Source organism: Elephas maximus, chromosome 3 (assembly GCF_024166365.1).
Source record: "Elephas maximus indicus isolate mEleMax1 chromosome 3, mEleMax1 primary haplotype, whole genome shotgun sequence".
In the NCBI taxonomy this organism is placed as follows: Eukaryota; Metazoa; Chordata; class Mammalia; order Proboscidea; family Elephantidae; genus Elephas; species Elephas maximus.
The window spans coordinates 194,306,721-194,330,192 of record NC_064821.1 but is presented as its reverse complement, the minus strand read 5'-3'; the positions used below and the strand labels follow the sequence as shown (position 1 = coordinate 194,330,192).

Here is a 23,472-nt window from a genome sequence, read left to right as displayed (position 1 = left end):
TGCTGAAGATAATTAAAAAACGGTTTCAGCAGTACGTTGAGAGGGAACTGCCAGAAATTCAAGCCAGATTCAGAAAAGGATGTGGAATGAGGGATATCATTGCTGATGTCAGATGGATCTTGGCTGAAAGCAGAGAATATCAGAAAGATGTTTACCTGTGTTTTCTTGACTATGCAAAGGCATTCAATTGTGTAGATCATAACAAATTATGGATAACATTGTGAAGAATGGGAATTCCAGAACGCTTAATTGTGCACATGAGGAAACTGTACATAGACCAAGAAGGAGTCATCTGAACAGAACAAGGAGATACCGCACAGTTTAAAATCAGGAAAGGTGTGCATCAGGGTTGTGTCCTTTCACCATACTTATTCAATCTGTATGCTGAGCAAATAACCCAAGAAGCTGAACTGTATGAAAAAGAAAGGGGCATCAGGATTGGAGGAAGACTCGTTAACAACCTGTGATATGCAGATGATGGCAACCTTGCTTGTGAAAGTGAAGAGGACTTGAAGCCCTTACTGATGAAGATCAAAGAGTACAACCTTCAGTATGGATTATACCTCAGGATAAAGAAAACAAAAATCCTCACAACTGGACCAATAAGCCACATCACGATAAATGGCGAAAACATTGAAGTTGTCATGGATTTCATTTTACTTGGATCCACAATCAACGCCCATGGAGGTAGCAGTCAAGAAATCAAGCGACGTATTGCACTGGGCAAATCTGCTGCAAAAGACCTCTTTAAAGTGTTAAAAAGCAAAGATGTCACTTTGTGGACTAAGGTGCGCCTGACCCAAGCCATGGTATTCTCAATTGCCTCATGTGCGTGTGAAAGCTGGACAATGAATAAAGAAGATGGAAGAATTGATGCCTTTGAATTATGGTATTAGGGAAGAGTATTGAATATACCATGGACTACCAGAAGAACGAACAAATCTGTCTTGGAAGAAGTACAGCCAGAGTGCTCCTGGGAAGGGAGAATGGCAAAACTTTGTCTCATGTACACTACATGTTATTAGGAGGGAACAGTCCCTGGAGAAGGATGTCATGCTTGGTAAGGTAGAAGGTCAGCGAAAAAGAGGAAGACCCTGGAGAAGATGGATTGACACCGTGGCTGCAACAACGGGCTTAAACACAGCAACAATTGTGAGGATGGTACAGGACCAGGCAATGTTTCGTTCTGTTGCGTGTAGGGAAGCTATGAGTCAGAACCAACTCGACCTCACCGAGCAACAATTCTAGAAGCTGAAAGAGACAAAGAACCTTCCCTTAGAGCCAATGTCCTGAATTTGGACTTCTAGTCTTTGGAACTGTGAGAAAATATATTTCCGTCCTTTAAAACCACCCACTTGTGGTATTTTGTTATGTGGCAGCGCTAGGAAACTAAGACAGCCCCCCTCTACTACATTGTGATTGCAAATTTAATGGGGCTCAGAATGCCCCAGAAGTGAATCCTTTCACACACACACGCACACGCACACACACACACTCATAAAATGTGCCTCTGTATGGTGGTTCCACATGGGAACAGGGTGAAAGGTTGATGGTCAGGAAAGGCCCAGAGATCAGAAGCATCTCCCTCCCCCGCCCCCGATCCCTTTTCCCAGCTCCACTGATCTGCAACCTCCAAGCTCTGCTTAACGAGAGAGAGGACAGCAGGCCCCAGAACAACTGGCACCTAGGTGGCCGGCATCAGAAAGCAATGTCCTCATTTACCTCTTTCAAGTAGAGAAGCCTTTGCCAGAAACACAATTATAAGGAAGTAGTTGGGCTCACTCTTTGTTCTGCAGCCTTTGCTGAGTGCCTGCTGTGTGCAGGCGTGGTGCTGGGTGCCACAGATGGTGCCTGTGCCTGAGACAGACTCGCAGCTTCTGCTCACAGGCTGGCCCCTCACATCGTTACCACAACCTGGCCAGGGCCAAATATGCAGCTTAGTCTGTCGTTCACTCAGCAGGCTTAAGGGGAGAGGAGGATTTGGGGAGGGACAGGGACTGAAACCACTCTCACCAAGGTCCCCGGATGGCTCCCCAATTATTCAGTGATGTTTCTGAATCATTTTCTTGTTTGATTCTCGGCTGTGTTTATGACATATTTGCAACTCTCTTCTAACTTGGCTTCCATGACCCACTGTACCCTGCTTCTCTGACAATTTCTTCTCAGTCTCCTTTGCTAGGTCCTCTTCCTGGATCTACCTCATCAGTGCTGATCGTCTCCAGCAGCACTCTGTGCTTTGGTCTTTTGTCTTGTTACTTTCCATATTCTCCCAAGAACATCTACTCCTTTTTTTTTTTTTGAAGTTATAATAAAATATTCTACTTCTATTCAGGTTTTTTTTTGGCCATATTTTCAGTTAACATGGATGGTATTTCTTGAAAAATATCATTGTTTTGGTTTCACGTGTTTTTTTATTGTAGTAAAATATAAGTAACATAAAATTGACCGTTTTAACCATTTTTAAGTATACAATTCAGTGCCATTAAGTACATAAGGTTGTGTAACTATCACTACTATTTATTTCTGAATTTTTCATCATCCTGTACAGAAACTGTATATCATTAAGCAATAACTCTCCATTTCCCCCCACCCTATTCCTCTGATTTTTAACACCTATAAACCAATAAGGGTCCCTGGTGGCAAAGTGGTTAAGCATTCGGCTGCCAACCAAAAGGTCAGTGATTGGAACCCGCCAGCTGCTCTGCAGGAGAAAGATGTGGCAGTCTGCTTCCATAAAGATTTACAGCCTTGGCAAGGTCATGGTAGCTCCACAGACATATCCAAACTCCCTGAGGAGCCGAATTGGTGGGTTGGGGCTGTGGGGACCATGGTCTCAGGGAATATCTAGCTCAATTGGCATAACATAGTTTATAAAAATATGTTCTATGTTCTACTTTGGTGAGTAGCATCTGGGGTCTTAAAAGCCTGTGAGTGGCCATCTAGGATACTCCACTGGTCTTACCCCTTTGGGAGCAAGGAAGAATGAAGAAAACTAAAGATACAAGGGAAAGATTAGTCCAAAGGACTCATGGACCACATCTCCCACGGCCTCCACCAGACTGAGTCCAGTGCAAGAAGATGGTGCCTGGCTACCACCACTGACTGCTCTGACAGGGATCACAATAGAGGGTCCTTGACAGAGCTGGAGAAAAATGTAGAACAAAATTCTAACTCAAAAAGAAGGACTGGACTTGCTGGTCTGACAGAGACTGGAGAAACCATGGGAATATGGCTGCCGACACACTTTCAGCTCAGTGATAAGGTCACTCCTGAGTTTCACCCTTTAGCCAAAGATTGAACAGGCCCATGGAACAAAACAAGGCTAAAGGGGCGCACCAGCCCCGGGGCAGGGACTGGAAGGCAGGAGGGAACAGGAAAGCTGGTAATGGGGAACCCAGGATTCAGAGGGGAGAGTGTTGACATGTTGTGGGTTTATTAACCGATGTCATGGAACAATGTGTGTACTAGCTGTTTGATGAGAAACTAGTTTGTTCTGTAAACCTTCATCTAAAGTACAATTAAAAAAAAAAAGATTTGCAGCGTTGGAAACCCTATGGGGCAGTTCTACTCTGTCTTATAGAGTCACTATGAGTTGAAATCTATTCGACAGCAATGGGTTTGGTTTTTTTTTTTTTTTTTTAGTAAAATTCTAGGAAGTTAGGCCTGGTGATCCACTTCTGAAAGGTCACAGCCTTGAAAACCCTATAGAGCAGTTCTACTCTGCACACATGGGATTGACACGAGTCAGAATTGACTTAATAGCAACTAAATGACAACAATAACAGTAAGATGCTAAACACATTACCCAGTTTATAATAAGCCCTCAATACTTGTTGATACTGTATGTTTGTCCATAAGTCTGGTATGTAAGAAATACATCTCTATTTTTTTCTATTTGAAGCTCCTATTCCACTGGGATTGGTGGAAACAATGTGAGTCAGTTGGGGGGTTCCCCCCTCTCCTTTTCCTCAGGTTGAAGTCCAAGTAGGAGGAGGTATGTAATGCCAAGCCTTGAGGGGGGGCCCATCTGGTTCACGAAGGCATTCCCTGACATCTCCTTTCTTCTCATCCACCTGGCCTTTTCAGGCCCAGGGACCCTTACCCCAAGCAGAAGATGGGAGTAACTCCTCTAGGTACTTCCTTTCTAGCTGGGAATTTCTACACAGCTGCCTAAGGACACATCTGCCTGGCAACTGTTTCTTCTCAGGATCCTGTGCCCCTGGGTGACCTTCTCAGGAAGCAGGGAGAAGAACGCCTGTTATCAGATATCGCCAACATCTAGACCCTCTCTATTGGTACTGGGAAAAGAGGAAGTTCTCTGGTCACCAAGGAAACACTCACTCTCCTCAAAACCCACTTTTCCCAAACAATTTTATTTCAGCCCTGAACCTTCTCTGTTACTGTGAAGGCTTTAGGTTTGGATATTTTCTGGGTTCTGCCCCTTTGTATTCTCCTCCTCTGAGGTTATGAGCCTAGGCTGCCTAGCTGCTTGAAGCGGGTGTGGGGGGAAGGGCAAAGGGAGAAATACCAGATGGGGAAAGCCCAGCAAGTGATATTCTAAGAAATATTCTTCGGCATTGTTGTCGTTGTCATCATGATTTTAATCAGTCCAGGCCCTATTATCTCTCGCCTGTGCTACTGCAATAGTTTTCCAAGCTCTGTTCCCAGCCTCACTCCTCACCAAACCCCTGCTGCAAAAGGGATCTCTCTAAAATGTAGATCTGCCCTATGCCTAAAATGTTCTTTGGCTCTTGATTGCTCTGCAGACCACATCCCAGCACCTCAGTGTGGTGGCCAAGGCCTTGCAGGATCTGGCCTTGTGCCTCTCCAGGCTCACTTTCTGCCTTTCCCAGGTTCAACTTTGTTCTCCCAACAAAGCTAAACAGATTTTGATTTCTTGCTCTTGCACATGCTGTTTCCACGGACTGAAATGCCTCTCTCCAACAATCTGACGAATTTTCATTCATTTTTCAACCAGATCAGCTGTCACCTCTGCCAGGAAGTCTTCGTGATCTATTACTGCTTTTAATTATTGAAATTACTCCCTCCCGCTGTGCACCATAGACTTCTAATTTATTTGACTATATTTCTATCACTTACTCAAGAACAAAAAGTTTAGTTAGGGCATTAACTATGTTTATTTATCTATGCATCCTCACGACCTAACCTAGCTTAGTGCATTGTACCAAGTTGGCTCTGAATGTTTTACGAGAGTGTTTACAAGACTCAGGAATAATACAGGGAGCTGAGCAAAGGCTAATGGGAAAACTGCGCAGGAAAGAGGGAAGGAATGACAGGGGAACAGGCAGAGGCAGGGACAAGTGTTGCTTGAAATAAAGCAGTTTAGCAGCGAAGGAGCCAAGGACGTCCACCCACTAGGGACGCGGAGAACTGCTGGAACCGGAAGCGGCCCCCCAGGTGGTCGCGTCTCCTCTCTACCTGGTTGGTCTGGAACTACAAATCCCAGGGGCCCCTGCGGTGCGGACCGGAAGTGTCCTGCTGGACTGCGGCAACGGTGAGGGGCGGTGGCTGCAGCGGCGGGAGATTCAAACCTGGAAGGAGGAACATGGACGGGAGAGGCGCGGGCCAGGGCCGGGCGGCCTGTGAGTGCTGGAAGGGGCGGAGGAGGGTCCAGCAGCGTGGGCGCTGGTCTGGGGCTCAGCCTTCCCGGCAGAGGTTGGGGAGGGGGTGGGCGCCGGCCCTGCCGGGCGCGGGGCGGTGGGACTGTGCTCAGGGCGAGGCAGCCCTCGTTTCAGGCGCCGGCGCGGGGGTAGGCCTGTGAGCACCAAAGCGCTGCCTGACTCCTGTGCTGCGCCTCGAAGCTTACAAAGAGTTTTCTCCTTTACTTCCAAATTCTGAGGCTCGAGTCGGGAGAATGTAGGTGGTCTAGTGGCTCCTTAAAATTTGGGAGTTACTGCTGGCTCCGAACGTGCCGACTGCTGCCAGGGGGCAAGACGCCTAAAGGGACCTGGGGAACTCCAGAGTTTTGAGATGCGGCTTTGAGACAATGCCTCTCAAGCTTTCCAAACCAAAAACCGATTGCCGTCGAGTCGATTCCGACTCATAGCGAGCCTTTAGGACAGAATAGAACTGCGCCATAGGGTTTCCAAGGAGCAGCTGTTGGGTTCGAACTGCGACCTTTTGGTGAGCAGCCCTAGCTCTTAACCACTGCGCCACCAGAGCTCGTCTCAAGCTTGAGGGGGCTGTAATCACCTGGGAAGCTTGTTTAAAATGTAGATTCCTGAGTCCTATTCGGAAACCCTGGTGGCGTAGTGGTTAAGGGCTACAGCTGCTAACCAGAGGGTCGGCAGTTCAAATTCCCCAGGCACTCCTTGGAAACTCTAGGGGGCAGTTCTGCTCTGTCCTATAGGGTCGCTATGAGTCGAAATCGACTCGACGGCAATGGGTTTTTGGTTTTGGAGTCCTATTCCAGAGCTTCAGCTCCAGTGGGTGGGGATTACGGCCCATAACCTGCATGTATATCAAGCACAGCTGTGCTTCTTTCCCCGAGCCTAGGTGATTCTGATGCAGGTAATCTGTGGACTACACTTTCAGCAACATTGCTTTAGGGGAATAGAGACTGAAGTTGAAAGGACTGGAGGACTGAAAGCTTTCCATCTCACCCTCTGAATGAAAGGCAAACCCTGTTCCTCCAATCCCACCTTCCTCTCCAAGGAGATTCTAAAAGTTCACTAAATCTGTTGAAGGAAAGCTAGTTCCAGATCTGAGAAGGGCAGAAAGACGGTTTTTTTTTTTTTTTTTTTTGAGATGGTGTGTATGTGTACACAGTCCCATCCATTTCACAGCCCTCAATTCATAACTCTGAGGTGATGTCACTCGCTTACTGGTTTATTTTCCATGCTTAGCAACCAACACTTTTTCCTTGTACACTCCCTAGAAGGAACTGGTGGATTTCCTGTGGTTAGCCAGTGCTTTCAAATCTGAATTTGGAGATGTGTATTATTATTTTTTAACCATGCTTAACTGCCAATTAAAATAAGTCCCGCCTCTCCCCCAAGTCAGTTTGCAGGCTGTGTGGAAACAGGATATAGAGTGGGAATGACAGTAAGTGCTGAGTCAAAGATAGATGGACTACAGGCTCTCTCTTTTCAAGCCCTCTGAGTTTATTATTTTGGGCATGTGTGTGTAGCTTTCTCTTTCTGTGTCTGTTAGATTTTGTGTTAGCTAAGGAAAATAGATAGAAGAGAAGGAGGAAGGACGAAGGGAGGCTATGGCTAGTACAAGAAGCATGAGTGCTGTCTCATTTAGAAGATTTGCTGTTCTTGGCTTCGGGGATCAGAATATTGTCTACATTTTGTTTAGCTTGGAGATTATCTTCCTTCCCAGGCGACCTACACCAAAAAGAAGGATTAAGACACCTTTTTTTGTTGTCGTTGTTTTAAAATAATATATATGTATATATATATTTTTTAAATTGTGCTTTAGGTTAAAGTTTACAGCTCCAATTAATTTCTCATACAAAAATTTATGCACATATGGCTATGTGACCCTAGTTGCAATCCCTATACTGTGATAGCGCACTCCCCCTTTCCACCCCGGTTTTCGCATGTCCATTCAACCAGCTCCTGTCCCTTTCTGCCTTCTCATCCCGCCTCTGGACAGGAGCTGGCCATTTAGTCTTGTGTATCTACCTGAACTAAGATGCATACTCTTCATGAGTATTATTTTATGTTTTATAGTCCAGTCTAATCTTTGTCTGAAGAGTTGGCTTCAGGAATAGTTTTAGTTCTGGGTTAACAGAAAGTCTGGGGGCCATGTGTTCTGGGGTTCCTCTAGTCTCAGTCAGACCATTAAGTCTGGTCTTTTTACGTGAATTTGAGTTCTGCACCACACTTTTCTCCTGCTCCATCAGGGACTCTTTGTTGTGTTCCCTGTCAGGGTGGTCATTAGTGGTAGCAGGGCACCACCTAGTTCTTCTGGTTTCAGACTGATGGAGTCTCTGGTTTACGTGGCCCTCTTGTCTCTTGGGCTAGTGTTTTCCTTGTGTCTTTGGTGTTCTTCATTTTCCTTTGGTCCAGGTGGATTGGGACCAATTGATGCATCTTAGATGGCTGCTTGCTAGCTTTTAAGACCCCAGACGCCCCTCACCAAAGGGGGATGGAAAATGTTTTCTTGAAGATACGTTTATGATCTTTTAAAATTATCTTTGCCTGTCCACTTAATCCTAAGTAAAGCCACTGCTATTGAGTCGATTTGACTCATAGCGACCCTGTTGGACAGAGTAAAACTGCCCCATAGGGTTTCCAAGGCCATAAATCTTTATGGAAGCAGACTGTTACACCTTTCTCCTGCGGAACAGCTGGTGGGTTCAAACTGCGGACCTTTTAGTTGGCAGTCCAGGGCTTAACCACTGTACCACCAGGGCTCCTTTTTCACCTGATTCTCTTTGTTAGACTACCTTTTCCCTCTTTGTGCGTGTTCATTCTTAAGACCTACCTCATAAGTAGAACATTTTGCTTTCTCTGCTGCTTCCATAGGCTTTATTCACGGCCTATAATCACATTTATCACGTTAGGTTGGAGTTATTTACATGGGTGTTTTTCTGTCCCAGTAATAATCTCTGGATTTCTTGAGTCAGTTTGTATATTGTATTTCTATACATCAGACATGTAGGAGGTATTGACTGAATGAATGGCTGTTGAATGATGCATCCTAGTTGCTTTTGTTAACCTGGCCTCTGAGAGAGAACCTGAGGAGGATGACAGGGGCCCAGCTCTTAGGGGAACTTGGAGTCTAATTAGGGATAAGATAAGAAGCTAAGTTTCCAGGCAAGGAGCACTCTGGACATCCCTGCTGAGAGGCACTGAGGGAAGGGCTGTGAGGAAGATTTAGGAGTGAGGGGGAGGACAGGAAGATGGCTAGAGAGGAAAGGGAAGTATTTCAGATACAGGAGAAATCTCCTGTTAAAAGCTGGCAAGGCTAAGATGCGGACTGGGATACCTTTGCTGGATGGGGCTGAAGATTGGGGCCAGGGATGTCCTGGAAGGAGGTGAGGGACATATGGGAGAGGCTTCAGGTCTCTGAGCAGGGTTGCCTGAGGAAGTTCATTAAGTTCAATGCTGAGACCCCTATCTAATGTTCCCTTTGTTGATCTTATCCCCCCTCCACTCCTCAGATGAACGCCTCACAGCTGAGGAGATGGATGAGCAGAGACGGCAGAATGTTGCCTATCAGTACCTATGCCGGCTGGAGGAAGCAAAGCGGTGAGTGGAGGGGTTGCCTCTTTCTAGGCCTCATTTCCCATCCTGCCCATCCCAGGCATTTGCCCCCAAAACAAATGTAATGGGATGAGAGCCCATTCTGTGGGAAAGGGGAGAATTGAAATAGCATCTTTTTAAAAAAAAATTTGAAAGCAAATCCCAAACATTTTTTTATTCCCCTACATACTTCAATATATGTCTCTAAAAATACATGGACGTTTGCTTACGTAACCACAAAACCAAAAAACTAAACCCATTGCCGTCGAGTCAATTCTGACTCATAGCGACCCTATAGGACAGAGTAGAACCGCCCCATAGAGTATCCAAGGAGCGCCTGATGGATTCAAACTGCTGACGTTTTGGTTAGCAGCCGTAACTCTTAGCCACTACGCCACCAGGGTTTCCTACCTAACCACAATGCCATTATAATACCCAATCAAATTATCTGTAATTCCTTGGAAGATCAATACCAACCTATTTTCAAATTTCCCTGACTGTATTTAAAAAAAAAAAGTCTATTTTAACAGTAGGCTTATTCAAATAAGGATCTAAAAAAGTTCACATGTTATATTTGGTTATTACGTCTCTTAAGTCTTTAATCTAGAGCAGCCCATCCTCTCTCTTTTTGTTCTTTACGTCATTGACTTACGGAAGAAACCAGGTCATTTGTCCTGTAGTACATCCCACATTCTGGCTTTATTTGCTTCCTCGTATCATTTACCTTCTTCCTCCACACTCCATATTTCCCGTAAATGGATGTTGGCTCTAAAGGCTTGCTAGGATTCCAGTTCAACATTTTTGACAAGAAGAGTTCATTGGCTGCACTGTGTGCTTCATCTTGCATCGCATCAGGAAGAATGCAGTGTCTGCTTGTCATACTTCCAGTGATGCCAAGTCTGATCCTGGGGTTCAAGTGATAACGACCTGATCTCTATACTGTAAAATTCCTCATTAACCCTTTATCTAATGCTTTTGTCCATTGTTGGTCATCATTACAATTTGTTCTTTTATTTTATTAGGGTTTGCAAAATGACTATTTTCTAATTCTGTCATTTCTTCCACTTTTATTAGCTGAAATTATTTTCTAAAGGAGAACTTTCCTATATTATCTTAGGGCTATTTGGTTGTCCTTAAATTCAGTTTGGCCAGGAAAGGCAAGATAAATACTTAATTCTTTAATCAATAGTGTGTGTGTATGTATATATTTCTATTTAGAAATGCATTTATTAATCTTACAGTATATCAAATGTCCTTGTAGATTCTGTTGTTGTTAGGTACCTTCAAGTCGATTTCGACTCATAATGACCCCATATGATAGTAGAACTGCCCTGTAGGGTTTCCCAGGCTGTAATGTTTACGGGAGCAAATCACTGGGCCTTTTTGCTGTGGAGCCACTGGACAGATTTGAACCGCCAACCTTTCGGTTAGTAGTAGATACTTGTTGTTAGGTGCTGTTGAGTTGGTTCCAACTCATAGTAACCCTCTAGGACAGAGTAGAACTGCCCCATAGTGTTTGCAAGGAGCCACTGGTGAATTTGAACTGCCGACCTTTTGGTTAACAGCCGAGCTCTTAACCACTGTGCTACCAGGGCTCCTAGATATTAGGAAGATTCAAAGGCAGCCATTTGTGCTTACCTTCTAGAGACATGAAGTCTACTGTTAATAAACACACATCTCCCCCCCCCACACAACACAATTACAATTCAACGGAACAAACTTTGCTACTGGGGGATCCAAGGAGGGCTTACTGAGACAACTCAATAGTATAGTTTTAATGTTCTCCAAAAAAGTGGATAGGATAGGGCAGACAGGAGATCAGGTATCTGGCAGGGGCGGCATGTCTCAAGGTGTGACTGGCTGTCTTTGGAAACATATTTTCCTGTAGACCCCACTATTTAGGGGAGGTTTGGAGACCCCATCTCAGGAGCCCTTATTCTTTTTATTCATTTTTTTATTTATTGTCCTTTAAGTGAAAGTTTACCAATCAAGTCAGTCTCTCATACAAAAACTTATATACACCTTGCTATGTACTCCTAGTTGCTCTCCCCCGATGAGACAGCACACTCCTCCTCTCCACCCTGTATTCCCCATGTCCATTCAACCAGCTCCTGTCCCCCCTGCCTTCTCATCTTGCCTCTAGACAGGAGCTGTCCACATAGTCTCATGTGTCTGCTTGAGCCAAGCTCACTCCTCACCAGTATCATTTTATGTCTTATAGTCCAGTCCAATCCCTGTCTGAAGAGATGACTTTGGGAATGGTTCCAGTATTGGGAGCTCTTATTCTTATACAACTCTCAGCAGTAATAATACTTAATATTCAAAGTGTTTTCACAAATGTTAGATAATTTGTCCTGGCAGCTTCCCAATGAAGCAGGAAAAACAGGTGGTGGTGTCCTCATTTTGCAGATTAGGCAACTGAGGCTCAGAGAGGTGAAGTGGGGGAGGCGGTATAGAAAGCAGGTCTTCCAATTCCAGGGGCTGTGACCTTTGTGTCTCACTGTGCTGCTCCCCTTGAATCAGCCCTAGGGGCTTCCCGCCACCCTCATCATCATCGAAACTGGGTTCTGTGCTGTGTAGATCATTCAGGCAGATGTGATCTTTCTGTACCTGAGGTTCTCAGAGAACACGCAGGATGAGAGAAACCAGCAGATTCAATTTGGCCCAAGTCAAATGCGTAACCAGACTGAGTGGGAGGCTATGTTATGTAACAGAGAAAGAGCCTGATTAAGCCCCACTGAAGATGTGCTGAATCAGGATCTGTCCGGGAAGGTTTTCTGGGTTAGGCTGGGCTGAGGGTTGGCCAATCCAGGCATTTGGGGCAGCTTGGGAGAAGATAGGAAGAGCTAGGCAACGGACAGAGTGGGGAGTTGGGGGTAGGGAAGAAAAAGGAGGTGGGCGAGTGGGTCAGGGCCACTTGGGGGACAGAGTGAGGGAAGTCCCTGTGCTTAGAACAGAACTGCTGTGGCCTGCCAGAGTGGTTGAGAAGGCACTCTCCCACTCTTAGCTGGATGGAGGCTTGCCTGAAGGAGGAGCTGCCTTCCCCTGTGGAGCTGGAGGAGAGCCTCCGGAATGGCGTGCTGCTGGCCAAGCTGGGCCACTGTTTCGCACCCTCCGTGGTTCCCTTGAAGAAGATCTATGATGTGGAGCAGCTTCGATACCAGGTGGGGAATAGAGGTTTCCACCTACCTTCTTCCTCTCAAATTACCCCTTTTCCTCAAAGCTGTGAGGGTAGGGTGACCATATAATTTATTGTCCAAACCTGGACACTTTTGAAGATGAAAAGGAGTGCTTTTAATCATTGTACTTGGACAATAGGCATCAGTAGATGTCTCCCAAATGGGTGTGTGTTATCCTTAGCAGCAAGAGGCACATGCTAGGTGGCCTTTGAGATGCCCCTGATATGAGAACTGTTGAGCAGACTTCTACCCACCATCCACACTCAGAGGCTGTGGGCTTTGCCAACTGCTGGAACTTCGTGGGCAGATTGCCCCCTCCCTGTTCTCTAGCCAGCCCAGCCCTCTTCTTCCCATTCTAGCTCTGGACTCCCTTTTTCTAGGAAGCCTTCCTGGATTGTTAATCTCATCTCTATGCCAGTTAGAGCATCCATTCTTGGTGGCATCTGTTTGTCTGCGTGTATTTTTCTTGAAGGGTCGGGAGATCTGCAGGTCAGGGTCCTCTATGGATTTCCCATAAGAAGGACTCTGCCCACAGGGAGCCCTGAGAGCTGTGGAAACAGATTCTCTTCTTTTCCTTCCCCTTCAGGCAACTGGCCTACATTTCCGTCACACAGACAACATCAACTATTGGCTGTCTGCAATAGCCCACATCGGTCTGCCTTCGGTAACACTGGGCCTCAAGTTTGGAGTTCATCCTTACTCTCCACCAGCACCCCCTATACCTTATGTCCCTCTAGTCTTATCTCTAGGTGTCTTCTAAATTAACATAACCTATGTATGTTCCTTGGGGCTGTATGTCTTTGAACCAGGTCACTTGGTCTCTGCTTCCACTTCCCTATGGATAAAAGGAGGTGAAGGCTCCCTGGCCTGAGTTGTGTTATTCACATTATACAGTGGGGCTCCTGTGTAATGTAGGAGATGGGGCTCGCGTAGGCCACCCATCTGAAATGATGCCAGAATTTCACAGCGTGAAGCGAGGGTATACCACACACTTAGGTGGTAGACTTCAAATCGGAAGCCTGGGCCCAAGTCCCAAATTGGACACAGCCTATGTCCTCTCACACTCTGAATCTCAATTTGTTTCTCATCTCTAAGATGGGGATAGTAATCCCTGCCCTGTCTGCCTTACGAGGTCATCAGGAGGATCAAAAGATCTACGTGAATTATAAAGAAAGATACAAATTAAGGCCAGAGAGGATTCTGCAATGTATGGTTTCTGTTTTATTTTTCATCTATAGAATGTTTTTTATTCTTTTCACTATAGAAGGGAACTATAAAATGAGGAAATAGCAGTAAAGAAAGGCACTTTGGTGGGAGGTGGGAGCAATAGAGGGCATGTGTTCTCAGAGAGACCAGGATGCTTTTAAGTTTCTAGATATGATACTTTGTTATAAATGTAAATGTAACCAAGACGTATTGAAGTTCGGCCTCATTACAGTTGCTGGGTGGCATGGCAAGTTATGCCTAGGGTGATTTGTTTCTTAGATGGGCCCCTATTGATCAGAGGCCTTCTGGCTTGGAGGCAGGGATGAGACACCCTGACCCCTTTGTGGTCCTTGGCAATGCATGCCTTATTGGGCCCTCTGTGGGAACACAGCTGGCTCCCCAGCATGCCACCTTTCTGGTGAGAGTCAGAGGTAAGGGGCACAGGCTTAGTGTGTTTATAGGATGTCTAAAGGGCCTGTTCCTCCTGGAGGATATGTAACTTATAGCCTAAACAGCCTCATCTGGTGTTTGGTTAATCAGGGTCCCCTGCGACTGTGTGTCTGTGGCTGAGTCTTGGCTCAGTGTGTGTCCCCACTGCCTTTCATTTACACTAAGTTAACTGGAAATGGTTGGAGAGACTGACCTAGAAGCCCCAGGCAACAAGGGAACACACCCCGCAGGTCAGAGAGGAAGGCCTTTTCCTTGTCCTCTCTTTCCATATCTGGTGCTGCTTAAAGGTCCTCAGTGACAGTAATTGGCTGGTTTCCCTTCCAGACCTTTTTCCCAGAAACCACAGATATCTATGACAAGAAGAACATGCCCCGGGTGGTCTACTGCATCCATGCACTCAGGTGAGAGGCCCCAGACTTTTGTCATCCAGGTTCCTCTAAGTAGATGAACCTAGCAATCAACAGCAACGAGCATTGCAGCAGGAAGGATGGAGGATAGACCACAAAGAACGCTTCTTAGGAGAATGAGATTTTAGATTTACATAGTTATGTTTAGATTTATGTGCATGTTTGTGGGCACATTTATGCGTGACCCATGTGGGTAGACAGAAAGGGTAGGCAGGGTAGCAGAGACAGGAATGTGGCAGGGTAGGGTCTTCAGCTTGTGACAGAGGCACAAAGGAATCAGAATAGGACCTATCACGAGCATCACATGCAAGCCATATAGTGTAAATGGTGAAGGCTGGCCCTACTCGTAGCCAGCCATCAGCAACTCCTTGGCTAAATCATAGCAAGTGATTGACTAGTTCCTTGTGTCTACCATGTCATCTCTTCCTGACTTCATTTCCTGGGTCCTTTCCTTGCTCAGTGGATCTCTGCTTGCTGTGCCCTTCCCAACCTTTGTCTTCATCCAATGACCTGCTACTGCAATGTGGCATCTGTGAAGCCCTCCCCATCCCACCCCCCAAGTCCTCTCACACAGTGTCTTATTTATCTCCTGTAGCACTTGCCTCAGGCTGACTTACAGTGACATTTTCCCTGTGGACTGGGGAGTGACTTGAGGGCAGGTGCTATGGGGTCTTCTTCTCCGGGTGCCCCTAACATCTCCTGCAAACCCATTATGGGCAGATTGTGGAAATGAACAGACCCCAGGGCCTTCCAATGCCTCTCATTCTTTCCCAGTCTCTTCCTCTTCCGGCTGGGATTGGCCCCTCAAATACATGATCTATACGGGAAAGTGAAATTCACAGGTAAGCTCAACTCCTTCTGTAACCTCTATGGTCTAGGCAGGGTCTTGAGGGTTCTGGGCCTGGAGAAGGGCACTGGTGCTGTCATTGCAGCTGAGGAACTCAGCAACATGGCCTCTGAACTGGCCAAATACTGCCTCCAGCTGCCTGCCTTCAGCAAGATTGGGGGCATCCTGGCCACCGAGCTCTCAGTGGATGAGGCTGCAGGTAGGGACTGTTCTCTGCCCTGCCAGCTTGGTGAGTATAGGAGGACCCCCAACCTCACAGCCCTCAGGTGGATTCTGGCCACCTTTCATCTCCAGGCAGGGCCATCAGGCTACCTGGTTTGCCTAGCCCTGCCTGAGAATGGATAAAGGGGATGATGTCAGAGTGGTCTGCAGCTGGTTGTGGCCTGGTCTGGGGTTTGTTCTGACCCCCTGACCCTGGTTCCATGCCCCCTCCCAGTCCATGCAGCTGTTCTTGCCATCAATGAAGCAGTGGAGCGGGGCGTGGTCGAGGACACCCTGACTGCCTTGCAGAATCCCAGTGCACTGCTGGAGAATCTCCGAGAGCCTCTGGCAGTCATTTACCAGGAGCTGCTAGCCCAGGCCAAGATGGAAAAGGCTGCCAATGCCAGGAACCGCGTAAGGAGGAGCCGAAAAGGGTAGAGGGGCTGAAAAACTGGGTAGCCTGGAAAATCTTGAGTGAAACTAGGACTCTTCTCTACCCTGTCTGTAGGTTCCAAAGTCGCTTAGGGAAACTACCTTGTCAGTTATTTTAGAGAAATAGGAGAGGAATTTGGGAAAATAATGAGAATTCAGAAAAGAAGAGGTTCTAGAAGAATGGATCTTCAGGGAGGGCTGAGAAGAGACTCTGGAATGTAGAACCAGATGAGATTTGGACTCGAGATTCCAAAGATTGGTTTGGCCTAACTATGTCAGTGCCAGGGGTTTCAGACCCCATGATTTCCCTCAGATTCTTCCAACCAGACCAACCTTTGGCCTTGGGAAGACCCCAGAAGAAGAAATAGGTATAGAGAGGGTAGGAGTAGTAAGAGAAGATTTAGTTGGTTTTCTCAGGTTCACTTCTCAAAGTAGTTTTTGCAGGATAATGGAGAAAGCCAGGACATCTATGACCACTACCTAACTCAGGCTGAAATCCAGGGCAACATCAACCATGTCAATGGTAAGAGATGCAGGCCGGGAGGGAGCTGAGGGAGTGCTCTCAGGCTAAGTCCTTGTGCTGGGAGGTTTGAGGATGAATTCTCTAGAGCCAGAAGGCCCTCTGGCCTCACCTGGACCAAGCCTGTCTCAGGGAAGGAGCAGAGTCCAGGCAGTGTGTGCTCTCTTTTCTTGCTCTCAATATTTGGAGAAGTTGTCCCTGCCAGGGAGGCTCCTGTTTGAATGGAGATCCATGGAGAGGACAGAGGCAAGGGGGCAGGCCTTTCAGCTCTTGGTGCTGGGGGCAGTTGGACTGGGGTCCTTCGAGAATGAAGTGTGGAGAGTGAATGGGTGTAGGGGGATATCAGAGCAGAAGGGGCTGGATGAAAGCTTAGGATAAGATGGGCATTTGCCTGTTGGGTCAGGATATCCTCAGGGCCTGTGATGGTTAAGATGGGAAGGCCTCTGAAGAACAAGCTGAAGAATTTGTGCTGGACCAAAAGGGCTCCAAGAACCCAGGGGCTTGGGTGAGGGTAATTCTGGGCAGGCAGGAAGAGGGCAGATTCCTAAGCTCGGCTGGGGATAGTGGCAGGTGGTCTTGGTCTTTTTCAGTCCATGGTGCTCTAGAAGTTGTTGATGACGCCCTGGAAAGACAGAGCCCTGAGGGTTTGCTTGGGGCCCTTCAAGACCCTGTGCTGGCCCTGCGAGGTGTAAGGAGAGAATTTGCCGACTGGTACCTGGATCAGCTGAGTGCAGACAGAGAGCAGAAAGCACAGGTCAGGCTCTCTGACCTGTCACCTCTTCTATCTGATTGTGGGACGGGAGCAGGATGAGAGGAGAGACCTCTTACCGAGGAGCATCTCTGTTAGGCCTGTGTATTCAGCGGGTGCTGACTACCTGTTTAAGTGGCTAAATCACTCTGAAGCCTAATGGACTAGGCTGATAACACACTGCCCTCTTGTAGTCTCTCAGACTGACTGGAGAAGACCTGGGGTTTGTCCAAACAGGCAGGACTGTTCTCCCACATAGCTGAAATGCAGCTTCAATTTAGCGATCTTATTTTCAATGCTGTTGGCTTTCTCCCTGACACTGTTTATATTTGTAGTGCTTAGGTTGTTATAGCAACGATTGTGATAATGGCGCAGGACTGGGCAGTGTTTCCTTCTGTTGTATATAGGGTCGCTATGGGTCGGAATTGACTTAAGAGCACCTAACAACATGTTATTTTAGATGCTTGCTGGGTAGGAAAGAGCCAGAGGTCAGAGATGGGTTAATAGGGGTGGGTGGGCCAGGTTAGTCTGCCTAAAGGGGAGAGTTAGGATTAAGGGTGGGAGCTCATGCTGGTGGCTCCTGGAGCATGTCCATGGCCCTGGGAGGACTCCCTTTTAGGCATCTCTTTTTTTCCCTCCTCTAGGAGCTGGGCCTGGTGGAGCTTTTGGAAAAGGAGGAGGTCCAGGCTGGTGTGGCTGCAGCCAACATGAAGGGTGACCAGGAACAAGCCAGTAAGTCATCCCCAGGCCTGAAGCCTGGCCTGGGTTTATCACTGGCTCTTGGAAGAGCATCTTATCCCTGTGCCACCTTCTGCGTTGGCCAGTGCATACCGTTGCCCGGTTCCCAGCCTGGCAAGGGACATCTCCCCTCACATAGTCTGCCCTCTTCTGGCTGCCTGGGGGACACTATAGGTAAGTTCATTACAGCCTTAGAGTCAATGACGTGTCAGTACTGCAATGGGCTGGACCTTCTAGGGGCAAACAGTTTCCTTCCAGGCACTTGCCCGTAATTTTGACAGTTTCAACTTGCTTGAGTTCCTTTGGCTACTGATATGTAGTGATTTCCCAGGTGAGAGAGAAACTCAGAATCCAACTCAGTTTCCTTTAAGAACATTATATGTAAATATGAGTAAAAGAATGGTCAGTCAGTCATTATCCCCCTTTTTTTAGGGGTTAATCTCTTTTAGCAAGTGGGAAGAGAAATGGTGCTGAGGCACAAGGCACTAGCCTGTAGACACTAGACCTGTTACAACTGCTTGACTCAGCCTCGACTTTCTGTCAGGTTTTGAGGTTGCTCAGGAACCATTTACTTTTGTCTAGCAGAACTTTCAGAGGCCATTTTACCATAGCCCCCAGGCCCTCCTGCCTAGCTGCCAGCCTTATCAGCTCTGTTCATTCCTGCCTGTTATTGCCAGAGTAATCTCCTTGAAGCACAGATCTGATCTGATCTCCTCTGTGGAACATCTTCACTAAACTTTAGTTCTATCAGGGCCCTGGTGGTACAGTGGTTAAGGGCTCGGCTGCCAATGAAAATGTCAGCAGTTCGAATCTACCAACCACTCCTTGGAAACCCTATAGGGCAGTTCTACTCCGTCCTATAGGGTTGCTATGAGTCAGAAATGACTTGTTGGCAACGGGTTTGATTTTTGTTTTTGATTTAGTTCTATTAGGAGCCTTGGTGGCACAGTGGTTAAGTGCTCGGCTGCTAAACAGAAGGTTGGCAATTTGAACTACCAGCTGCTGTGTGGGAGAAAGATGTGGCAGTCTGCTCTCCTAGATTACAGCCTTGGAAACTTTATGGGAATAGTTTTGCTCTGTCCTGTAGGGTCACTATGAGTTGGAATAGACTTGACAGCAGTGAGTTGGTTTCTTGGGGTTGGTATATATAACTAAAGGAGCCCTGGTGGTGCAATGGTTAAGTGTTCGGCTGGTAGCGAAAGGTCAGCAGTTCAAACCCATGGGAGAAAAGACCTGGCAATCTGCTCCCACAAAGATTACAGCCTAGGAAACCCTATGGGGCAGTTCTACTCTGTCCTATAGGGTCACTTTGAATTAGATTTAGAATCAACTTGACCGCAATGGGTTTTCTTTTTTTTTTGATTAGTCCTATCTCCTTGGCCTGGCAGATAAGCCTTTACAGAGTTCTTCCCCATCCCTCTTATTCATATGCCACCCAGCCAAGCCAGACAACCTGTTCTTTGACTGGTCCCCAGCCTTTCCCATCTCCAAGCCTCTGCTCCTCTGGATTCTATTTCTTCCACATTGTCGCTTGTTGAAAGCGGGTAAAAACATCTTCCAAAGCCTGCTTCAAGCACTTCCTGCTCGGTGAAGTCTTCTGCTCTCTCCCAGCCAGAATCCCTCTTCCCCTACACTGCCAAACATGTTGGGGAGGGGAGTACCTCTAACATAGCATTGCCCATATTTTACAGCGCACTGTTGGATTTTTATATCCTTATTTCTCCCTACTAAAGAGCCCAAGTGGCACAACGGTTAAGCGCTTGCCTGCTAATTGAAAGGTTGAAACCACCCAGCAGCTCTTCGGGGGAAAGGCCTGGTGATCTGCTCCCATAAAGTTTACACCCTAGAAAACCCTATGGGGCAGCTCTACTCTGTCACATGGGGTCATTATGAGTCGAAATCAACTCAATGGCACCCAACAACATTTCTCCTTAGTAGATGGTGCGCTCTTTGACACTGATGCCCGTATCTGCTTGGCCTTTCATAAGCCCCAGTGTTTGAAAACTGAAACTACTTTGATTCATCATAGCCACTCCCTCCCTTTGCAAGCCAAATAGCTCCACCTTGGAGCTACTTCCTTATTCCTCTGTGCTGCCATCAAGATTTGGTCCCTGGAGTCCCTTGACTAACCTCACCTTAGTTGCACTCTTAGCCATCTGTCAGTCTTGTGCTCACCACCTGGGGAGCTCATCGCTGCCAGGACAGCCCTCTGTGATACATGCTGAGCTACTCAGCTTCTAGACTTGGCAAATCTGGTCTTACACAGCCCCTTCTTAAAGTGGCTCAGCCTCTTTTCCTCCTGGATATTTAGAAACCCATCCTGGACTAGCAGGAGGGTTTTTAAGAGCATTTACAAAGCCGTTTCCCTCAAAGAAGCTGGCTAGGAGAGGAGAGCTAGCACTGAGTGCCCGGCCAGTGCAGCCTCCCCTCTTCCCCTGCAGTGCTCCGGGCTGTGCGGCGGATCAATAGCGCCATCCAGAGGGGAGCGGCAGCTGACACTGTGAAGGAACTGTTGTGCCCTGAAGCCCAGCTGCCTCCAGTGTACCCTTTTGCCTCGGCTCTGTACCAGCAGGAGCTGGCAGTACTCCAGCGACAGCAGCAGGGGGTAAGCCCCAGGAATGAGCGATCCAGCTCTCAGGATCCCCAGCAAGCTGGAGGGATCGGGGAAGTCAGTCCAGAGCACCCTCTGAGGGCAGCCTCAGACACTGGCAGGAGCAGGGAGGGCTACCGTTCATTCTTTCCTGAATGTATTATAATAGCCAATACCCTTGATTAAGCGCTGCTTTACATACACTACCTCGTTTAGTCCTAAAAGAGCCTTAAAAGATAAGTATTATTTCCATTTTAGAGATGAGGAAACTGAGATCTAAAGGTTAAGCAATTTGCCCAACACAGCTGTCACTGGCAGTGCTGGGAGGGACTACAAAGCTGAATGTTCTTGAAGCCCATGCATTTAACCACGCAGCTGTCCAAGGTCGCTTCAGTCCCTAGAGCCTCTCTTACAGTGGGGTAAGAGGGCCCTCCCTCAGAGGGTGCCTAGTCTGTTGGAGGACTTGGAATACACTCAAGGATCCAGGCAGGCATGGTGAGGGAGGAATAGGTGATCTAGGTAGAAGAAGGCTTCAGACCCGAGAAACGGAGGGAGCAGAGCTGGGGATAAGTCTGGGAAGGCTTCCTGGAAGAGAAGAGAATGGAATAGAGAATCACACCCACAGCAGGCACTTACAGAGGGTCTACTCCAGGCACAACCTGGACAGAGGCATGACACTTAGGAAGAGCAGAGTGTCAACATATCAATAACTACAGTACAAGGAAGCACAGAGTAAGTACTGAGAGGTGAAGCATTGTGACTAAGGTTGTGGATATTAGAGCCAGAAGCCAGACTGCCTGAGTTCAAATCCAGCTCTACTACTTCCTAGCTATGTGACCTTGGGCAAGTTATTTACCTTCTCTGCCCCTCAATTTCTTCACATATAAAATGGGGACACTAATATATTTATGTCATAGGAGTGTTGTAAGGATTAAATAAGTTAACATACGTGCTGAGAAGAGAGCTGGGTGCAGAGTAAGTGTCGTGTAAGTTTTAGCTATTGTGGTTATTACTAGCAACATTCTGTTTTCTACAAGGAGGACAGGCGGGATGCTCCGGACAGAGGGAACAGCATAAGCAGACGTTTGAGAAGGAGAAAATGGGCAGGGCAGTGGGGCCAGGGCCTGTTGGGTGTGCAGTGTGGGGATGGCCACTTTACATTCGTCTCTGCAGGCCCAGGGCCCTAGTGCTGTTCCTAACATGTAGGAGGGATGAGAAGGGAGACAGCAGAACTCATTGGTTGAGTGTGGGCTCTGCAATCAGGCAGCTAGGTTTAAATCCTGGCTACACGGTTCACATTACTTGACTATGGGCTCACGGAGCCTCTTGTTTCCTCATCTGTGAAGTGGATATTACTAGCCCATACCTCATTGGCTTGTTATGAAAATTAAGGGATAATGTGTGTGAAGTACTTATACACTGAGCACATAGTGTTCTCAACAGTTAAGTATGATTATTTTTTAGTGACTGAACCAGACCATTGGGATTTTGGGATGGAGACGTGGAGATATACAAGAGTCTTGGGGTCAGGATGGAGTGTAGGCCCCCAAACCCTTCACCAGCCCACTTGGGAATCATCCCTCCCCTGCATTGTAGGAGCTTAGCCAGGAGGAGCTCTTTGTGGCTGTGGAGATGCTCTCAGCTGTGGTCCTGATTAACCAGGCCTTGGAGGCCAGGGATGCCGGTGGCTTCTGGAGCAGCCTGGTGAACCCTGCCACAGGTCTGGCCGAGGTGGAAGGAGACAATGCTCAGCGGTGAGAAAGGTTTAACCACATGTTTGGGGATGGCAGCTGTGGGGGGCTGGCTGGAAGGGTTGTAACCAAGATTCAGAGCTCTTCTACTTGGAGACTAGTACTCTGCATCCTCCGTTCCTGAGCCCAGGCCCACCTGTTGGCCTCCCAGTTCCTTGTCCTGTGCTTCTTTCAAGGAGTGGGTAGGTCCACAGTCATCTCTGTTTCCTCCATTATTTCATTCTTCCATAGCTAATGTCTGAGTACCCACCACGTGTCAGATACTATTCTGTTGTTGTTAGGTGCCATGAGTCAGTTCTGACTCATTGTGATCCTATGAACACCAGAACAAAACACTGCCTGGTCCTGCACCATCCTCACAATCGTTGCCATGTTTGAGCCTATTGTCGCAGCCACTATGTCAATCCATCTCGTTGAGGGTCTTCCTCTTTTTCACTTACCCTCTACTTTACCAAGCATGATGTCCTTCTCCAGGGACTGGTCCCTCCTGATAACATGTCCCAAGTATGCGAGATGAAGTCTCACCACCCTTGCTAGGAAATAGCAGTGAACAAAACAAAGTCCCTGCTCTCATCGAACTTACATGCTAATAGAGGGAGACAGACAGAAAACAAATATATCAGATGATTAAAAGAGATGAGCTATGAAGAAAAATGAAGCAGGACCAAGGGGAAAAAGGTCGGGGACACGTAGGGATGTTTTTTCTGTTTTATATAGTGTGGTTATAGAAGGCCTCTTTGGTAAGGAGGTCATCTTGAGAGAGACCTAAAGGCCATAAATGGTTGCCATGAGGCTATCTGGGGACAGAGGCCCTGAGAAAGAAGCATGCTTGGTGCGTTCAAAGAACCCAAGGAGGCCAGGGCGGTGGCATGCAGAAGGGAAAATAGAAGGAGAGGAAGTTGGAGTGGCAGACCCAGCCCGTGTTGGCCTCTGGCTTATACTCTGAGCGAGGAAAGAAGCCATGGGAGGGTTTGAGCAAAGAGGGAGATGATCTGACCTACTTTTCACAGGATCTCGCTGACTGCTGTGCTGAGAATTGACTCTACAGGGACAAGGGGAGAAGCAGGGAGACTTGGGTTGAGTAATCAGGCAGGAGATGATGGGGCTTTGTCTAGGGTGGTAGCAGTGGAGGTGGTGTAAAAAATTCAGATTTTAGATGTGTTTTGTAAGCAAAGCTGACAGGAT

The 23,472-nt window shown here is 47.3% G+C and overlaps 1 protein-coding gene across 2 annotated transcripts in view; it reads left to right on the top strand.

Annotated features, from left to right (window-relative positions):
• Nucleotides 1-5,550: 5,550 nt before the first annotated feature.
• Nucleotides 5,551-23,472, top strand: part of IQGAP3 (IQ motif containing GTPase activating protein 3) — a 41,988-nt gene continuing 24,066 nt past the window's right edge. For both annotated transcript variants that reach the window (XM_049880791.1, XM_049880792.1), the window contains exons 1-13: nucleotides 5,551-5,603; nucleotides 9,137-9,224; nucleotides 12,226-12,382; nucleotides 12,984-13,061; nucleotides 14,378-14,454; nucleotides 15,235-15,302; nucleotides 15,393-15,506; nucleotides 15,744-15,922; nucleotides 16,385-16,463; nucleotides 17,051-17,214; nucleotides 17,853-17,940; nucleotides 20,388-20,551; nucleotides 22,133-22,290. In XM_049880791.1, coding sequence (XP_049736748.1) covers nucleotides 5,567-5,603; nucleotides 9,137-9,224; nucleotides 12,226-12,382; nucleotides 12,984-13,061; nucleotides 14,378-14,454; nucleotides 15,235-15,302; nucleotides 15,393-15,506; nucleotides 15,744-15,922; nucleotides 16,385-16,463; nucleotides 17,051-17,214; nucleotides 17,853-17,940; nucleotides 20,388-20,551; nucleotides 22,133-22,290 — 1,451 coding nt within the window. In that variant the 5' untranslated portion in view covers nucleotides 5,551-5,566. The remainder of the gene's footprint in view (nucleotides 5,604-9,136; nucleotides 9,225-12,225; nucleotides 12,383-12,983; nucleotides 13,062-14,377; nucleotides 14,455-15,234; nucleotides 15,303-15,392; nucleotides 15,507-15,743; nucleotides 15,923-16,384; nucleotides 16,464-17,050; nucleotides 17,215-17,852; nucleotides 17,941-20,387; nucleotides 20,552-22,132; nucleotides 22,291-23,472) is intronic.